The sequence below is a fragment of the Entelurus aequoreus genome, linkage group LG04 (assembly GCF_033978785.1).
Source record: "Entelurus aequoreus isolate RoL-2023_Sb linkage group LG04, RoL_Eaeq_v1.1, whole genome shotgun sequence".
NCBI classification, from domain to species: domain Eukaryota; kingdom Metazoa; phylum Chordata; class Actinopteri; order Syngnathiformes; family Syngnathidae; genus Entelurus; species Entelurus aequoreus.
In genome coordinates this window covers 49,820,618-49,841,216 of record NC_084734.1, presented here as the reverse complement: position 1 = coordinate 49,841,216, position 20,599 = coordinate 49,820,618, and the positions used below count along the sequence as shown (strand labels likewise).

At 38.5% G+C, this 20,599-nt stretch overlaps 1 protein-coding gene across 1 annotated transcript; it reads right to left on the bottom strand.

Moving 5' to 3' along the window:
- Positions 1-14,426: 14,426 nt before the first annotated feature.
- ccn2a (cellular communication network factor 2a) lies at positions 14,427-17,301 on the bottom strand. Its single transcript, XM_062043610.1, has 5 exons — positions 17,061-17,301; positions 16,768-16,984; positions 16,437-16,691; positions 16,136-16,347; positions 14,427-15,461 (listed from the first exon to the last, which is right to left on the bottom strand). Exons 1-5 carry the CDS (start codon positions 17,121-17,123, stop codon positions 15,165-15,167), a joined length of 1,044 nt encoding a protein of 347 aa, XP_061899594.1. The 5' UTR covers positions 17,124-17,301; the 3' UTR covers positions 14,427-15,164.
- Positions 17,302-20,599: the final 3,298 nt, after the last annotated feature.

The window sequence follows — 20,599 nt, the reverse complement described above, 5'->3', positions numbered from 1 at the left end:
TAATAATAAAAAATATATAAATATATATATATATATATATATATATATATATATATATATATATAGAGAGAGAGAGAGAGAGAGAGAGAGAGAGAGAGAGAGAGAGAGAGAGAGAGAGAGAGAGGAGAGAGAGAGAGAGAGAGAGAGAGAGTATTTAACACAAATATTACACTATTTATGATGTTTAGAATCTGTATTTCAGTAAAAACATTTGATTTGCATTCCATTCCAGCTAATCTTTCGTAAATAAATGTACATTAGTACGTTTATTTCATACATGTATGTATGTGTTCTTGTTTCTTGCATTGAACAAAGAGAGCACAGTCTACAAGTCAAATTCCTTGTGTGTTAAACATACCTGATTCTGATGTATATTATTTCTTATATCATTGTAGTTGACTTTCATCCACTAGATGGCGCCAGTGTACCATCAGTGCTATACTAGTAGTACAGTTTCAGAATCAATGTGTTGGATCCCCTCAAACAACTAAACTATTTTAGTAATCTTTCACAAATGTGTGCTTTTCTGAGAAGTGAACCATCCATCCATCTAAACCAATTTGATAGATTTACTATGATATGTTCCTACTATGATTAAAGATGACAAATGATTGTATTAGTTTACGTTAAGACATCACTATAATTTGCTTAAGCATTCAACAGGTGTGATCAATGCCAGGTAGTAAAACACAGAGTACAAAATACCAAAGGGGACGACAAAATAACAAATGACGAAGATGCAAGGTGGAATAACAAATGAAAGAGGCCAGAGGGTATCGCCCAGGGCGCCATTGAAGCTAGAAGCGCCTTTACGGGAGACATTGTGTTAGTCGTGGTAGTGAGGAGAAATTTAGGGTGCAGGACTTGTACAAAGAAGTTCAAAACCACTCACAGAAAATTCAGCAAATGTCCAAGAATAAAAAATAAAAATAAAATAAAATAAAATCACCAGCATCGTCCTCGTGAGTCTGGTTAGCTTACTAAAGTGCAATTTAAAATTTTGCGCGAAATATCCTGCTGAAAACGTCTCTGTATGATGACGCCTGCGCGTGATGTCACGGATTGTAGAGGACATTTTGGGACAGCATTGTGGCCAGCTATTAAGTCGTCTGTTTTCATCGCAAAATTCCACAGTATTCTGGACATCTGTGTTGGTGAAAATTTTGCAATTTGTTCAATGAACAATGGAGACAGCAAAGAAGGAAGCTGTATGTGGGAAGCGGTGTATTTCGGCCGGCTGCAGCAACACAAACACAGCCGATGTTTCATTGTTTACATTCCCGAAAGATGACAGTCAAACTTTACCATTGGCTTGTGGAGAACTGGGACAACAGAGACTCTTACCAGGAGGACTTTGAGTTGGATACGCAGACGCGGTACCGTGAGTACGCAGCTGCGGCTTCCAAACATTTGATCGCTTGCCCGTACGTGCGTGCCTCTATGTGCATGTCACGTACGTAACTTTGGGGAAATATATGTGCTGTATGAACTTTGGGGAGGTGAACGGTACTTTGGGCTGTGGGATTGAGTGTGTTGTGCGGGTGTTTGATTTGTATTGGCGGGTTATATGGACGGGAGGGGGGAGGTGTTTGTTATGCGGGATTAATTTGTGGCATATTAAATATAAGCCTGGTTGTGTTGTGGCTAATAGAGTATATATATGTCTTGTGTTTGTTTACTGTTTTAGTCATTCCCAGCTGAATATCAGGTCCCACCCGCCTCTCACAGCATCTTCCCTATCTGAATCGCTTCCACTGCCCTCAAGTCCTTCACTCTCACTTTCCTCATCCACGAATCTTTCATCCTCGCTCAAATTAATGGGGAAATCGTCGCTTTCTCTGTCCGAATCGCTCTCGCTGCTGGTGGCCATGATTGTAAACAATGTGCAGATGTGAGGAGCGCCGCAACCGGTGACGTCACGCGCATATCGTCTGCTACTTCCGGTACAGGCAAGGCTTTTTTATCAGCGACCAAAAGTTGCAAACTTTATCGTCGATGTTCTCTACTAAATCCTTTTAGCAAAAATATGGCAATATCGCCAAATGTTCAAGTATGACACATAGAACGGACCTGCTTTCCCCTTAAATAAAAAAAATTGCATTTCAGTAGGCCTTTAAGCATCAAGCAGAAACCCACGGAAGGTACAACCTAAAAGCATAAAACTAGAAACAAAGGTCGTAACACAAATTGCTGAGTTGCATTTGACGTCACAACTGTTTTCTTCTTCACATCTTAATTCACACGATGGTCAAGCAGCTTGAGTGTAACATTAAAACAAGTGAGAGTGAGTGTAGAGTTTGAGCAGAAAATGCCATATTGCTGTTCTGTTCTTGGGTGTTCCACTCATTCAAATAGAGAGATAGGAAAGAGCTTATATAGAGTTCCGAAATAAGTGGTTAAAGTGTGTCAAAAGAAATGACTATTAAAAATATCAAAGTCATCATTTTGTGGAATACAATCGGGCCATGCCCGTGTCTGCAGCGATCACTTTGAAACATGTTTGTTTGAACATTTGATTTGTTTGAGAAACTTTCTGTGAAGCCAACAAGTTTATTATCTACTATATTAGTAGTGTTTGAGAGCAGAACTAAACGTAAAGAAAGGACAAGTGCATTAGTTTGTGTTCTTTTGTGGTTCATCCATCCATCCTTTCTACCGCTTGTCGCAGGGGTGCTGGAGCCTATCTCAGCTGCACTCGGGCGGAAGGTGGGGTCCACCCTGGACAAGTCGCCACCTCATCACAGGGCCAACACAGATAGACAGACAACATTCACACTCACATTCACACACTAGGGACCATTTAGTGTTGCCAATCAACCTATCCCCAGGTGCATGTCTTTGGTGGTGGGAGGAAGCCGGAATACCCGGAGGGAACCCACGCAGTCACGGGGAGAACATGCAAACTCCACACAGAAAGACCCCTAGTCCAGGATCGAACCCAGGGCCTTCATATTGTGAGGCACATGCACTAACCCTTGTGCGACCGTGCTGCCTTCTTTTGTGGTTGCTATGCCTAAATATAACTACGAAGACCTGGTAACGTCATGTTAAGTCCTAGTAATAAATATTGTGATTGTTGGTCCAATCCACCGTATTTTCATTGTCCATTTTCATAACAGAAACTAAAAGCTTAGTTGTTGTTGTGCAGGAAAGCCAAGGGCTTTATTCGACAAAGATGACCACATTATAACGTTATGGTGATATTTGTTAGCATGTATAAAATATCCTTTATAGTATTAATAAAGTAGATTAATAAATCTCTTGTAGACTCAACAGTATGTACTGAATCTTGATATCGCTAGCAAACATTGCTGAACAAAAGGGACATCTATAGCTAAATAATTAGACACAATATGAACTTCACACTATAAAAACAACTGCAGACATGAATTGTAGATGACAGATTAATATTTGTAGCAGGAAATCAACTGCAAAAAAAGTATCCTTTTTCTCATTAGCGTCACGATCACAGCAGCACGGCACTCGTTATGTCAATCAAATATGTTATGTGGCAATGCATGAAAAAATCCAACATTGTCTTTCACCAATTAATGCTTAATTTTTGGAGCCCTCAGTTGTAAAGACATTATGTGCCTCCAATATTTTCTTCTCAGAATACCGTAAGTGTCAAATGAAGTGAGGTTGTAGTTAGTGTTGTGAGCAGTAATGTCTTGGTGATGATAAATGGTTTAAATCTTTCAAAAATTATTTTTCTTAAGAGTGTATAAATCCACTCCATCCCATTTTAAATATTTTTTCATGAGCGCTTATATTTTTGCCTCTAAACCTTTCAAAATACACCCAAATCTGCACTGATAGGCAAATAAACAGTAACCTCATAGGACTCTAGACCGTGGGTCGGGAACCTTTATGGTTGAGAGACTTCTTGAACAGGTGCGGTAGAAAGCGGATGGATGGATTGATTAAAATGCGTGAGAATGTTTTATATTTTGAACGTTATTTTTAACACTGTGATTACCAGCCGAATTATTCATTACTTATCGTGCTAAGATTTATCTGAGAACCAGATGCAGTTATCAAAAGAGCCACATCTGGCTTGAGAGCCATAGGTTCCCTACCCCTGCTCTAGAGCAGTGGTTCTCAAATGGAGGTACGCGTACCCCTGGGGGTACTTGAAGGTATGCCAAGGGGTACGTGAGATTTTTTTAAATGTCTGTCAAAAAAAGCTGTGAAAAGAAATGCAACAATGCAATATTCAGTGTTGACAGCTAGATTTTTTGTGGACATGTTCCATAAATATTTATGTTAAAGATTTCTTTTTTTTGTGAAGAAATGTTTAGAATTAAGTTCATGAATCCAGATGGATCTCTATTACAATCCCCAAAGAGGGCACTTTAAGTTGATGATTACTTCTATGTGTAGAAATCTTTATTTATAATTGAATCACCTGTTTATTTTTCAACAAGTTTTTAGTTATTTTTATATCTTTTTTTCCAAATAGTTCAAGAAAGACCACAACAAATGAGCAATATTTTGCACTGTTATACAATTTAATAAATCAGAAACTGATGACATAGTGCTGTATTTTACTTCTTTATCTCTTTTTTTCAACCAAAAATGCTTTGCTCTGATTAAGGGGTACTTGAATTAAAAACAATTTCACAGGGGGTACATCACTGAAAAAAGGTTGAGAACCACTGCTCTAGAGCATCGCCTGAAACACGGAAGTGCCTCTTGGTCATGTGATTGCAACCCAGCTATAAACAAAACAAAATATACAATGTCTTAACAATTCCCAGTCATAATAACTAATACATTTAATTTAAAAATAAATCAATTAAAAAATATATTTTTAATAAAAATAATACAGTTCCAATTGAAATAATTCAACACGCTATGATGCATAAATTACATTTTCCAATTTCAATTGAGTGCCAGTTGTGTGTTGTTGTTTTTTTTGTAATTTGGAATGCGTTGAAAATACTGCAAGTTTATAAACTGTGCGAATAAAATTAAATGTAATAATTTAATTGTGAGACCAACAATAACATACAACAAACACATGAAAAGAAAGACTACACATTGTTGTAATAAATATCAGTATATTTTTAAATTATTAGATATATGTAATAAAAGTATTAACAAATATGTCATACTTATATGGTTGTATAATTTTTTTGTAGTAATTTTTCAGACTGCATTAGGAATTTTGCTCCACTTTGTTGAGTCCATTGTTGACTGATGGCACATGCAGTGCAATAATCTCCCACATTCAACAGCAAACTAAGTGCTTTCATATTGCAACTACATTTAAGTGAGTACAAAATGGATCACAAGGACAACAATTCCATTATACACATTATTCAGTATTCGCGAAATTAGGAATCAGTACTATTTGTGTACAGAAACGTACATACATAAAGATATCTTTCGTTTATGGCAATACAATAAAAAGTGGACCAGAGGGGGACACCTGTATGTTTATAACATTCTATACTTGTTTAAGGCCCCCAATTTCCTACATATAATATATATTACACAATTATACACTGACTGAACACTTCTTTAAGTACAGACTATAAGTTCCTGGTTTTACAATTAATCAACGTTTATAACCACAAATGCCTAAAAGGGCTTCACAAACCACAACAACATCCTCGAATCAGAACCCACATCCGGGCAAGAAAAAACTAAATCCAATGGCAACAATGAGAAACTTGGGAGGGACTGCAGTTGTGGGGACAGATGCAATGGTCCAACTGATGCATAGAAGAGTGGTCCACCCCTGGTCCCGACTTGGACCAGGTAGTGCCTACTCCATGGAAACTGATCTGTGGCCACCTGATAACCTCTCTATGCAGGAAAGGGGAGCTGAGCAGAAAAGAGAAGCGGCAGTTCAACTGTTCTAAAAATTAGTCTATTTAAAGGCCAAAGTATATAAATGAGTTTTTTTTTTTTGGTCCTGTCCAGCTTCTCAGGCAAATCATATTGTTGATGTAGATGCTCATATTTGCTGTACAGATTTACTTTACAAAAGAGAAGTGTGGGATACTTCTCTTGTTGCCTTATTATAAAATGTCGTAGAATTTCTGACCTTTTGACCTATATTTTTTGTCTATTAAGAATGTCTGCTCATTTTCAATTCTCTTCTATTTTGTGCCATTGAATGGACCAGTTGTGGGACAAAGGTGAATATGGAGTAATGCCAACCTGTCTACAGAATGTTTAGATTTTCCAAATATGACTAAGAGATACAAGGTTGTTTTGGAACAGACAAACCAAAACAAAACAATCATGACGCACTAGATAAAAAAAAGTGACGCACGAGATAAAAAACAGTGACGCACAAGAGACATATAAAAAATGGCAGAAGACCGGAACTCCACAGTGATTTTGGCTTGTGTGTGTCTTGTTTGCTCCGGAGTAACATGTGGTCTGTCTGCACGGCCAACTCAATTCAACCTGCACTTCTGATAATGGGTAAATAAAATTGTTGTACTAAACTACTTTTGTTGCCTGCTTAAGCTTCGGACAATCCACTACACAACATTAAGTTCAGAAACAGATATGTTCTGTACCAGATTATATCTAAATAGCTACTTTCCATCTGCAGTCCCTGGCTACCTAAATTAAAGGGATCCAAAAATCAGGCAATACAATTATGACACTAATTAATCATAATAAATATATACATTCATAATAATCAATAATTAATCAAAAAATAATCATACTGTAGCATGTAATCAAATTAAGAAAAGTCATAACATGCCCCTTCATGGACATATTCTTAATATACAATACAACCACACCTTATTTACATCATCACACAAAGACCATAAATGCTCTTGTTCACATCTGTCCTCATTCGTAAAAACAACCAAGATTTTAACAGCCATACCTCACAATTTACAACAAAAATGCTCTCATGGATAAATATAATACACAGTTGATGTGTCAACATAATTCCCCTCTTAGTGACCGTGTGAGCAGCCTTGATTGCTCCAAAGCCACTTTTTAACTTCAAATTTTCTATTCCTTTTGTTATAACGTGGAGAAGGCTAATTGGTCTGTACTTGTTCTGGTCTTCTTTATTTCCTGCTTTATGGATTTAATTATAATAGCAGTTTCTCGACGTGGTAGGGAAAGTGTTTTCCGTTATTAATCTATTTATCAATTGTTGTTATACGAGCAATAATACAATCCTTATATGTTTTTAGGAAGATAGTGCCCAACCCATATATATATCTCTAGATCGTGAGTCTGATAATGCAGTGAAGATTTTGTTTAACTTTGTTTAATTTTTTAATTCTAAAATTAGTCCATCCTGAATAAATGACAATTATTTGCACTGATTTTGAGGGACTTTTTATTCAGGGTTTGTACAGACTGGATGAAATGTTCATTAAAATTATTACTTATGTCCAGACTGTCTGCGATAGTAGCGCCATTGATATTTAATGTTATAGTGTTGTTTCTTGTTTGCTCTCTTTCCGTAAGTTTGTATCTGGTTTTCCATAATTTTCTAATGTTCCCTTTTGCAGCTTTGATTAATTCTAAGGGAAAGTCAGCCTTAGACTTCCGCATAAACATTGTAACTTTGTTCCTCCAAACTTTTAAAATCATACGATCTGTATTTAGACCTGTTTTAATTGCTCTTTTGAGAGCTGAGTCCCGATGTCTTTATTAGAATCCAAACTGTTTTATTAATCCAAGGTATTTTTATTTTATCACTCTTCTTTCTGGTTTTGTATTAGTGTATTTACAGATGATCTCTTTGATTTTTGTCATCCAATTGTAATTCTGGTAGGGCTGCTTATCCTTTGTATCATGTAGAAGCCGTTTATAATATCCTTAAGTTTCTTTCTACGCGTCTTATTTAACTAGTCCAGATTAACGTCCCCCATGACGTTACTTCTTTCATACTATGCTGTTTGAGGATGTCTGAAAATGAATCAAGAAAAATGTCTTTAGCTGTGGTTGGTCGGTATACTACAATTACCTTGAAATACATTTCTGAGGAAAATGTGATTTTAATTTCAACATACTCAAATTGATCTACTTTTAATGTTTTCCCTTTCATAAATCATAATTCCTCCCCCCTTTGTCACTCAATCTGTCTTTTCTGTAATCTTGTCCCCCGGGACATTAATTAGAACGAAAGGTGTTGTGGGTTTTAACCATGTCTCTGATAGACAAGGTAATCCGGATTAGAGTCTGACAGTAACTGCTGTATTTGTTCAGTATGTTTCCTGTGGTAGAAAGTTTAATAATGCGGACACGTTTGTTACTGAATACTTTCTACAGACCTCTGTCTCTCTGCGACTTTGTGTATGTAATAAGCAACTACAATTATTTGATATGCTTAAATTTTGTTTTAGCTCAGCTGTTGTGTAGCTGCTAGCTCTTTGTAGCCTACAGCAGGAATGTCCAAATTGCAGCCAATAGCTATGTTTTTAACAGACAACCGAAATAATTAAAAATGTGGTATTAGCATATCGCTTCAATCAGCGGCAACTACGCCCTGTTTTATCATTTGACCTAAATTGTTGGTTTCGTAGGCAGGACAGAGAGCAAAGGAACAATGTGGGTCATTAGTTTTCCATCTTATACCATTCTAATTGTTGTAAGGATAGTTCACATGAGCGGCCATACCTTGAGTCCCACCATATATAAGAGTCAAAAGGCTCCTATTATGAGTCGTCTAATTGGTGATCATACACTTTGGCGGTTTGGGTGGCAGGGCACACGGACGCACCTCAGTCAGCCAGTGCTAGGACAGTTGGAGCAGTCCCCGTCCTCCATTCCTTCCTGGGAGGCGTCCCCAGTAGTTGTCAGCTGATGTCGTGCTGTCAGGCAACATCAGGAAGTTCCTTCTGTGCGGTATTGAATTGTCAGGGCACAGTTCGTAAAGCAGGTCATTACAAGGTGTGTGCAGGTTGACCACAAAGGAATGCTTCAAAGATTGTGTTGAACATTGTCCGTTGACACTTATGTCCAACAGGGGTCTGTTTGTATCCTGCTGTTCGTCCTGCTGTGGGCGTCCTCTGTCACACCTGTATTTTTTGTGAGCATGTTCTGGCTACAACTTTGGAGCTTGTCTTGTTCAGAGAAGTTGGCAGTCCCCCGGCTGCATATCCTTTCCACCCTCGCTTGACCTAGCACAACCGTGGCTACCACCCAAGTCCGTCTGTATGGTTTTACGTTTTGTTGAGGTTTTTTTTCCTCCAGAATTTGGAACTCAAAACATGTACACCCATCGTTTTCATATCCTCTCGGTTAGTTCAATTTTGCATATCACGTTTTAAAATCACAGTCTTAACTATCCCATTAAATGTTAATCAATAAACCTAATTCAAAGATTATACGTACTACTTCATGTGTATTTAAGTACCCTTTTAATTCACTTAAAGATTATCTATAAGTTAATTTAAACTATCATTTGTCTATCAGTAGGCACTAGCAAGCTGTACGTCATGCTACAGCAGACCTGGGCATTCTGCGGCCCGCGGGCCGCATCCGGCCCTTTGTACGTCCCTGTCCGGCCCGCTTGAGGCCAATTATAAATTACAAAATAAATTTAAAAAAGTATCTATTTCAAGTGTGCAATACAACGGTGCTGCTTTTGTTTTGAAAAGCGTTATTTGTATTACGTGCGCGCAGCGGCAATCACAAATACAAAATAAAAATAAAAAAAACATCTTTGTCGTGCGTGCAATACAACTGTGCGGCTTTTATTTTGAAAAGTGTTATATGTGCGTATGTCCTGTGAGGGAAGGCGCACAGCGACAAGTGATGCCCGGTTATCCCCGAGACGCTGAAAAGAGAAAAGTTGATGACGAATGGCGTGTTTTAAAAAAGACATGGACTGCCAAGTAAAGGTAAAGCTGTGGTACACACGTTGCTGTCTTTAAAGAATATAGTGTAACGACCTGATGAAGTAGATGTTGTCTTCTTGAGTTGCGTAAATGAGAAGTGCGTGTGGAAGGAACGAGATATGTTGAGCTGTGTTAGTATAGCTTGCTCAATAAAAGTTTAAAAAGAGCGTCAGACTTCGTGTGCACTTCTTCTGGACGCTACAATTGGTGTCAGAAGTAAAACTTTGCGCATATTGCACTGTTTGTGTGCTACGTCATCGGGAGGTACGTGCCACGTGAGGAGCTCGCCGCAAAGAGAGAGAGAGACAGAGAGAGAGAGACAGAGAGAGAGAGCGTTTACAGGTGCAGCCACGCTGCTTGCCACGAGGGGAATTCCGCCCTCAATGAAGACTCCCAGGTTTGATGGCAAGGCGAACTGGGAGGCATTTCATCCCACTTCTGACATCAATTGTAGCGTCCAGAAGAAGTGCACACCAAGCCTGACGCTCTTTTTAAACTTTTATTGAGTAACCTATACTAACACAGCTCAACTTATCTCGTTCTTTCCAAAAAGAAAACCAATCCTCACTCCTCATTTCCGCAACAGCAACGCTTCTTCCTTCTTCGCCAATCACCTTACAGGCGTGCTACGTTCACAACAAAGAGGATGCATTTTGATCATAATATTTTATTAGAGCGTATGAAAACGCGTATTGGGATGTCAGACTTAGCCTTGTCTTGGTTTAACTCTTATCTTACTGACAGGATGCAGTGTGTCTCCCATAACAATGTGACCTCGGACTATGTTAAGGTAACATGCGGAGTTCCCCAGGGTTCGGTTCTTGGCCCTGCACTCTTTAGTATTTACATGCTGCCGCTAGGTGACATCATACGCAAATACGGTGTTAGCTTTCACTGTTATGCTGATGACACCCAACTCTACATGCCCCTAAAGCTGACCAACACGCCGGATTGTAGTCAGCTGGAGGCGTGTCTTAATGAAATTAAACAATGGATGTCCGCTAACTTTTTGCAACTCAACGCTAAGAAAACGGAAATGCTGATTATCGGTCCTGCTCAACACCGACATCTATTTGATAATACCACCTCAACATTTGACAACCAAACAATTAAGCAAGGCGACTCTGTAAAGAACCTGGGTATTATCTTCGACCCAACTCTCTCGTTTGAGTCACACATTAAGAGTGTTACTAAAACGGCCTTCTTTCATCTCCGTAATATCGCTAAAATTTGTTCCATTTTGTCTACAAACGATGCTGAGATCATTATCCATGCGTTCGTTACATCTCGTCTCGATTACTGTAACGTTTTATTTTCGGGCCTCCCTATGTCTAGCATTAAAAGATTACAGATGGTACAAAATGCGGCTGCTAGACTTTTGACAAAAACAAGAAAGTTTGATCATATTACGCCTATACTGGTTCACCTGCACTGGCTTCCTGTGCACCTAAGATGCGACTTTAAGGTTTTACTACTTACGTATAAAATACTACACAGTCAAGCTCCTGCCTATCTTGCCGATTGTATTGTACCATATGTCCCGGCAAGAAATCTGCGTTCAAAGAACTCCGGCTTATTAGTGATTCCCAGAGCCCAAAAAAAGTCTGCGGGCTATAGAGCGTTTTCTATTCGGGCTCCAATACTATGGAATGCCCTCCCGGTAAAAGTTAGAGATGCTACCTCAGTAGAAGCATTTAAGTCTCATCTTAAAACTAATTTGTATGCTCTTGCCTTTAAATAGACTCCCTTTTATAGACCAGTTGATCTGCCGTTTCTTTTCTTTTCTTTTCTACTCTGCTCCCAACCCGGGGTGGACCGCTAGCCTGTGCATCGGATGGGGACATCTCGGGATGGTTCCTGCTGGCCCCACTATGGACTGGACTTTCGCTGATGTGTTGGACTTTCACAATATTATGTCAGACCCACTCGACATACATTGCTTTCGGTCTCCCCTAGAGGGGGGTGGGGGGGTGGGGGGAAGGGGGGTTACCCACATATGCGGTCCTCTCCAAGGTTTCTCATAGTCATTCACATTGACGTCCCACTGGGGTGAGTTTTCCCTGCCCGTATGTGGGCTCTGTACCGAGGATGTCGTTGTGGCTTGTACAGCCCTTTGAGACACTTGTGATTTAGGGCTATATAAATAAACATTGATTGATTGATTGATTGATTGATATATGTCTCCGTTATCCATAGGTTTATCTATAACCCATAACACGGTGGCCGAATGGATATAGTCACTCATGAACGGTCAGAGAAGCACAAAGCATCGGCAACGCAGTATTTTGGGCCACCTTGCAAGCAACATTCCGTTCTCATTTGCGGATGTTTTCAACAAATCCGTGAAGGATATGTTCCCGGATTCAGAGATCGCTCGCCAGTACTCAAATGGCAGAACAAAAGCCACTCAAATAGTGAAAGGTAAGTATTTTGTTTTTTTAAGTAAGCAGCAAGTACAGTACAGTTAGTAGAACAACTGTGTTTTCATTACTGTTTACTGTACTATATATATATATATATATATATATATATATATATATATATATATATATATATATATATATATGTATATATATATGTATATATATATATGTATATATATATATGTATATATATATATATATATATATATATGTATATATATATGTATATATATATATGTATATATATATGTATATATATATATATATATGTATATATATATATATATATATATATTATATATATATATATATATATATATATATATATATATATATATATATATATATATATATATATATATATACATACATAAATATAAGAAATACTTTAATTTCAGTGAATTCTAGCTATAAATATACTCCCCCCCTTAACCCCGCCCCAGGCCCCGCCCACCTCGACCCCGCCCACCCCCACCCCCAATCTCCCAAATTCAGAGGTCTCAAGGTTGGCAAGTATGAGGCAGGAGTTCTTAAATAGGACGGAGCTCATAGACGAACGCATGAATAATGAGCTCAGCGTTGGTGGTGGACAAAATGGGACGAATTTTTGCGATATTACGTAGATGAAATAAGGCGGTTTTAGTAACACTCTTAATGTGTGACTCAAATGAGAGAGTTGGGTCGAAGACAATACCCAGATTCTTTACCGAGTCTCTTTGTGTAATTGTTTGGTTGTCAAATGATAAGGTGGTTTTATTAAATAAGTGTCGTGTCTAGCAGGACTCAGTGATAATCAACATTTTTGTTTTCTTAGCATTAAGATGCAAAAACTTGTCTAATTTCATTTAGACACGCCTACAGATGACTACAATCTGGAGTGTTGGTCAGCTTTATGGGCATGTAGAGTTGGGTGTCATCAGCATAACAGTGAAAGCTAACACCGTATTTGCGTATGATGTCACCTAGCGGCAGCATGTAGATGCTGAAGAGTGCAGGGCCAAGAACCAAACCCTGTGGAACTCCTCACATTACCTTAACATACTCCGAGGTCACATTGTTATGGGAGATGCACTGCATCCTATCAGTAAGATAGGAGTTAAACCAAGAAAAGGCGAAGTCTGACATACCAATACGCAGGGGCGCCAAAAAGGGGGTGTAAAGGAGACGGATTCTAGGGGCCCATGATGGAGGGGGGCCCAGAGAGGCCCCTAATGATGATGAAATTATAATACAGGGGGGCCCTGTAAAGATTCTTTTCATGGGGCCCAAAATCCCTAGCCGCGCCCCTGCCAATACGTGTTTTGATACGCTCTAATAAAATATTATGATCGACGGTATCGAAAGCAGCGCTAACATCAAGTAGCAGTAACATGGATGACGCATCAGAATCCATCGTTAGCAATAGATCATTAGTCATTTTTGCCAGGGCTGTCTCTGTGAGTGATTTGCCCTGAAACCGAACTGAAAGGGTTCACCGAGATTGTTAGACGGTAAGTGTTCATTTAGCTTAAGGCAGGATTTTAGAGATAAAGGGGAGGTGCGACACCGGCGGGTAGTTTTGCAGGAGGTCAGAATCAAGTTTAGGTCTTTTGGGCAAAAAATTAATAACCACTGTCTTGAATGCTCAGGGAACAGTACCATAGGAAAGTGATACGTTAATAATATTTAGCACTGATAGTCCTAATATTACAAACAGCTCTTTTATAAGTTTCCCAGGAAGTGGTTCAAGTAAACATGTTTGTTTTGTCCTATTTACGAGTCACACGAGTTCCTCTATTGTTTTTTTTATAAAAAGAGAGAGATTATTTTTGCCAGTCGAGTGGGTGGAGCTACTGGCAGAAGTAATTTGTTGCTACTATATTAAAAAAATATATTTAGGATAGTTTTTATTGAGGCAGATGAGAAATGAAGAAATAATTAGTTTAGCTAAGGTAAGACCGTGTTTATAAGTTATTAAACTATCACTCCAAGTTTCGTCGCACACCATTTGCGTGCCAGCTTTCTATATGATCGTTTAAGAGCTCTGGTTTATTCTGTGAACCAGGAGTATGTATTCATTTTATAGCAGTTTGCAGTGATGTATGATTTAATGTCACAGAACAGCTGAAAGTGTAAGTTTGTGCGTGTTAAACTGATTCAAAACAGACAAATAAAGGGAGCTGTCATGTTTGTATCAAAAAATATAACATTTTTATTTCCAGCTACAAAGTCAAACATGTAACAATGTGTCACACTTCTCAATAAAATAGTACAAAATACTGTCGTCCAAAAATAACTAATGATACATTTTCCAAAGCACAGAACACATTTGGCTTTAAATTAACTTACAATGTACAAATATTTACATCATTTACACAAAAAAGGAATGAAATATTTCTTCCAGTCTTTTTCTTTCTACTCATGTACAAAATAGGCTCTTTTTTCCTTCTTTTTCTCAGTGCGTCCTAACTGGTTTTTCCCTCCTTGGGACGGAAACTCATATACACACACACACACACAAACACACATTGTCAGATAGACACACACACACACTCAACCATGTTCGCAAAGAGGAGGAACAGTGGCCTGCTGTGGTCTGCAGACACCCTCTATGGGCGGGGGAAGTATTACACACCTCATTTCGAGAGGCGGTCATATTTTAAAGTAAAAAATGGACGGTTGGAAAGCTAATCAAAGCAAAATGGACATTATAGTGCAGGAATCTCTCTGAGCTGCAAGGCAAGCTTCCGTCTGAGCTCTCAAAGTGCACGGCCGCACACGACGACACCGAAACGACACGTGTCCGACTACTTTTTCAACAAAGAAAGTCAAAAGAACACCAAAAAGTTGCAGGCTTCATATACCAAGCTACGGATGAGATGTTTTCAAGTCACAAAGGTGCCGCATTGCTACCACCTGGTGGCCCTCACGCCATGTCTCCCATCATCTTCTTGTAGTACATAGACTCGAAGATGTCGTTCTCGCCGGGGCAGTTGTAGTGGCAGGCGCACGACTTGATGAACATCATGTGCTTCTTCATCACCTGCCCGTCGGGGCACTTGAACTCCATGGGCAGGGTGGTGGTCCGGTGGGGGGTGCAGCAGCGGCCGTCCAGGCACACACCGCAGAACTTGGGGCGGTAGGACTTGGTGGTGGTGCAGCCGGAGATCTCGAACTTCATGGGCTTGGAGAGCCTTGGAGTGCGAATACACTTTTTCCCTTTCTGTTGAAATAAAGGACAATCATTTAATTTAATGATATCATATTTGAGTTATCCATATTTTAACTTAATTTGGTTTTATTTTGATTTCATTTTATAACATCTCATTTAATGATGTCCATGTATTTTACTTTTATTTAATGATATTTTCATTTGTTATTTTTATTTGATTTAATCATAGTTTATTTAATCATCAATTTTAATATTTTTAATCATATTTTATATGATCTTATTTTACTTTATAGTATCGAATTTTATTTTTCCCCATAGTACATTTATAAAAAAAGGCAGTCATTTAATCCAATCAATCAAATCACATGTTCTTAAACGGTCTTCAACATAACTGGCACATTTACAGAAATGTTTACAAATGTGTACATCCCTATAAATAAACAAATAAATAAATAAAATAATACCATTTTGCTTAATAGTGCATGTTTTCATTCTTTACCAAAAGTATGTTTATTTAATTTTATTCTAATAATTGTAATTTTTGGAGTAAATATATATATTTTGTTTTATGACCTTTTTTTTCATCTAACTTATTTTGATTTGGCTCAGCAGTGATAGCAAATAAAGAACAATAATTATATAGCATTTATTGTAATTTATTTGTATAAAATTCTATATAAATGATAATTTTTTTTTTTAATGAAAGTCGTAATTTTGGGACTCACCCTGATGCTCTGCTCCAGCTGGGACTCGCAGGGCCGCACCATGCACAGGCGGGTCTGCTTCTCCAGGCGACATTCGCGGTTATCGTTTGTGACCCGGGTGGAGACCCCCAGGCCGCAGGTCTTGGAGCAGGCGCTCCATTCGGTGGTCTGAACCAGGCAGTTCTCCCTCATCATGGAGGGATCTGGGCCATAGGTCTCCTCTTGGCGGTAAGCTGTGAGGACAACAACAACATGAGGATGAGAGGAGATCATTTCATGGTAAGTGTGTGTGTGTGAGTTTGTGTGTGTGTGTGTCACTCACCAGGCAAAAGGGAGCCCATGAAGCTGTTTGTGTGCTGCGGAGTGTCGCACACCCACTCCTCGCAGCACTTCCCGGGAACCTTGACCCGTCTGGGCATTGGGCAGTCAGGACTGGGCAGACGCACGTCCATGGAGCAGAGGGGCACGCAGCCCACAGCTCCATCCAGGCAAGTGCACTGATACTTGCAGCTGCTCTGGAAGCTTTCGCCGCTTTTGTACACCATTCCTCCAAAAACACAGGTGGCGCCCTCCCTCGCTGGAACAAGAGACAAGGTCAGCATCCGGCTCATGAAGCCCAATTAGAAAGAGGGGGGTGGGTTGGATGTTCTCACCTGTGCAGACTCCGATGCGTCTGTTGATGGGAGAGCCGAAGTCGCAGTAGAGACCCTTGTGGGGGTCACAGGCGTCCCTCTCGGTACACAGCTCCCCCATCTGCTTGGCGCACACTCTGCAGCAGCCGCAGCCGTCCGGCACCAGGCTCACGCCGGGGGCGCATTGAGGGGGGGCGGCGGGGCACGAGCACTGACCGCTGCACTCCTGACCTGCAGCCTAGATGCACAAACACGCTTTTAGACGCGGGACAGACACAAGCGGACCAGAGATGACCAAGAAGGCGCATACTTACCATACAGGCGAAGACAATGCACACAAAAGGCAGCAAAATCACTTTCTTCATTCCGGCAGACATCTTATTTTTCTTTTTCTTGAACTTTTTCAAAGAAAGATTCTTCCTGAAATTCGTCTGGGAGGCGATTAGTTTTCCTGTCCTCAGAGCGAGTAGAAAGCGTCCGCGATCAAGTCGATCTGGCGTCTAAGGTGCTGGACTCCTAGGTGAAAGCTAAAGTTTAGCTTCGGTTGGTCCGAGGGTTCGGTCTGAGTTCTGTTCGCAGTGCTGCGCCGCTTTTATGGCCCTCGGCCCTCGTGGTAACGCGTCATCAAGGGGGAGGAGAAGGGGGTGTGTGGGGGGGTCTGAATGGAGAGCCAACCCTGGACAAACATGGACATGCTTGGCATTCTTTCCTGGCTTCCTGACACCCCTCTCCCTCCCTCCAGACAGCCCACATTCCTGCTGTCTGAAGCTCACCCCCCCTCTCAGCTTTCATCTGGAAAGGTGAAGTCGGCTTGGAGACCCCCCACTGGGAAATTCCTCAAACCTGACTTCACAAACAACCACACTATAAATATAAATATAAATATATATATATATATATATATATATATATATATATATATATATATATATATATATATATATATATATATATATATATATATATATATATATATATATATATATATATATATATATATATATATATATATATATATATATATATATATATATATATATATATATATATACCTATACATATGTATATATATATTTTTTAAACGAACAAGCAGCGGGAAGAAAAGGAAGGTATGATATTTTCAGGAGAAAAAAATGTTTTTGGTGGTTTTAAGGTCCTCCAATTTTTTTTAAAACATCATTTTTTTTGTTATTTTTAAATTTAGATTTAAATCTATTGTATTGTTATTAAAATATTAAAAGACAAAACATATAAACTTTGTTGTAGGCAACAAAGCATACAAATATTACTTAATGGTGTCCTACTCCAATTCGGGTACTGGATATCGACCCGATCTCAATAACAACAACAAAAAACAAGTATGTGCTTGCATGTAAAATGTGTGATATATAATATCCAACACAAGCAGTCCTGCAGCGTGTTTACTTGTGCAAAGCTGGAAAGTCAGTTAACATCTAAATGTCCTCCAAAAGGCTTTTTTTGTATGTTAGTCAAGTGATTTACAAAAGGTAAACATGGTAGACTATATAGGCTACTAGGAGATAGCAGATACACAACAGCTAAGCACACGATAGCACACAAGCCAGACATCCGTAGTAAGTGTCCTTAATTGAACAATACTGCAGTCTAAAACATCACATTCATCAATATAAACAAGTATCAAATAATGAAAGTTGCATATTACTTACACATACAAAGTCTCCAAGGCAGAAACATATTAAAAAGTATCCAATAACAAACGTGTCCGCATCATTCAACATAATGGGTTATGATCTTAACTTCATGAATTATTGTGACCACTAGGTGTTGCTAAAAAAAACCAATTACCACTCCACTTCAATTTAAAGGCAGCATAAGTAATTCCAGACGCCTAATAATAAATAGGTTAGTGTTTTTTTATACCTACCACTGTTCTCTGTTTGACACATTTTACTTGATCAAACCTTTTCTAACATTTTACAGTACACAGTAATAAATGCATGCAGGATTCCTGCTCCTCTCGTATCGGGTTAATATCAGCATCGGCCAATACTCAAGGCTTCAATATTGGTATTGAATTAGAAGTGGAAAAAGTAATCGGTAGACCCCTAATATTAGTTAGATAATATTACATTACCACTTTTTTTTGTTTTTGTTTCTATTTGATTTTTAAAATGTGCCATGGGCCAAAAACAAGCTGCAGCCCACTCGGATCACAAATAAAAATAATAAAATATTAATGCAAATTTGTCTGCACACTTAGGTCCTGATTTACTAAAGGTTTGTGTGTACTAAAACACGTGCAAACCTGATAGCACACACAAATGTAATCTACTAAACGTGTGCAAAATGGATTGCGTCTCTTATGTGAGCAGAATAAGGCGTGCAATCCATTTGGCGTCTCTGTCCTCATTAATATGCAAAATATATGCTGATTATAAAAATGTCCACAATACAGTGAGGACAAAACGCTAATGTAATTATTTGGCACGCGCAATGTGATTTATCTACATTCATCACCGTGTTGGAAGCACTATTTTGCGTTTTCTTTAGCACATGTCAGAAGGACGTGCAAACTGACAGTTCCACACACAGCTGTGAGAGAGTGCTTGTGCTGCACAGTCACACAATGGACATGTGTGTGTGTCAACATTTTTGGCAGTCTGGAATAAAAATATTAGACATATCCTCTATTCAGCAACATCATTTTATAATTTCATAGCTGCTAGACTACTTAAGGGGCTGATTAAAACAAATTAAATTGATGCGTTTTGGTTTCATTTAATATTTTTTAATGACATTGTTTTTTTCACATATTACTATATATCCTATATGATAACAACTTTTTGAAGTATGCATTTTTTTGCGTCTTTAGTACGGTAGTGCAGCCTCACTCCCACGCACCTTTAGCGGTAAAAAAAAAAAAAGGGGTGTCTATGTCGATGCTCTGCATGACTGCTTCTAAAATGCCCATAAAAAGTGGTACATGTCTCCTACATGTTTGAAAACATAACACAACGTTGCAGGTAGGTGCATAACATGAATGTGCAATAAATGACAGTCTCTCTATGGTGATGGCCACGCAAATGTACACACAAAATACTCATTTAAATAATGCGGTCTGCGCCACTTTTCAATTCATGTATTAATAGTACACGCTACTTTATAGATTGGACACACTGTTTAGCGCAATGTATTTGGATCTTAGTAGGTCAGGCCCTTAATGTTCCCGATTAATACAGTCACCTGTGTGACGTTGGCCCCTTGTATTTGCAAATATAAAAGAACACTATTGTATACGTTTTCGTTTGTGCTGTTCCAAGTTTTTAAGTAATTCGAAAACTCATTTTCTGACCAGTGTTGTCATACAGCCCCACCAGCTTCAAATCTTAATAAACTTGTCCGAAACATTTGTGCTATGTTTTGTTCTGTCAAAAAAACATTTGGGTTTTAATATTAACATTAAAACCCATGTTTTACACCATGTTTTTTTTATTTTTAACAGTGCCTAACTTTTTTTTTACAATTCTACGACTGTATTTAATTATTTTAACTTGTTTTTACAAGTGTATACCTATTTTATTAATATTAACTTATGTTTCAATTGTACAACAGTATTATATTAATATGAATTTGTTTTTCCGCTTATACGACTGTATTTTATTATCTTATTTTCACATTCATACGACTGTATTCCATTACTATTTACTTATTTTTACACTCTTATAATTATTTTCTATTATTAACTTCTTTATACACTGATACCTCTGTATTCTATTATCATTCACTTATTTTTACACTTTTACGACTGTATTTTAATAATATTAACTTTGTATTACACCCATATGACTGTATTCAGTTTTAAACCTCTATC

Coding starts and splice junctions, on each gene's coding strand:
- ccn2a (XM_062043610.1), bottom strand. CDS start 17,123: ATGTCTGCCGGAATGAAGAAAGTGATTTTGCTGCCTTTTGTGTGCATT. Junction 16,692..16,767: donor ACGCATCGGAGTCTGCACAG/GTGAGAACATCC, acceptor CTCTTGTTCCAG/CGAGGGAGGGCGCCACCTGT. Junction 15,462..16,135: donor AGCTGGAGCAGAGCATCAGG/GTGAGTCCCAAA, acceptor TTATTTCAACAG/AAAGGGAAAAAGTGTATTCG.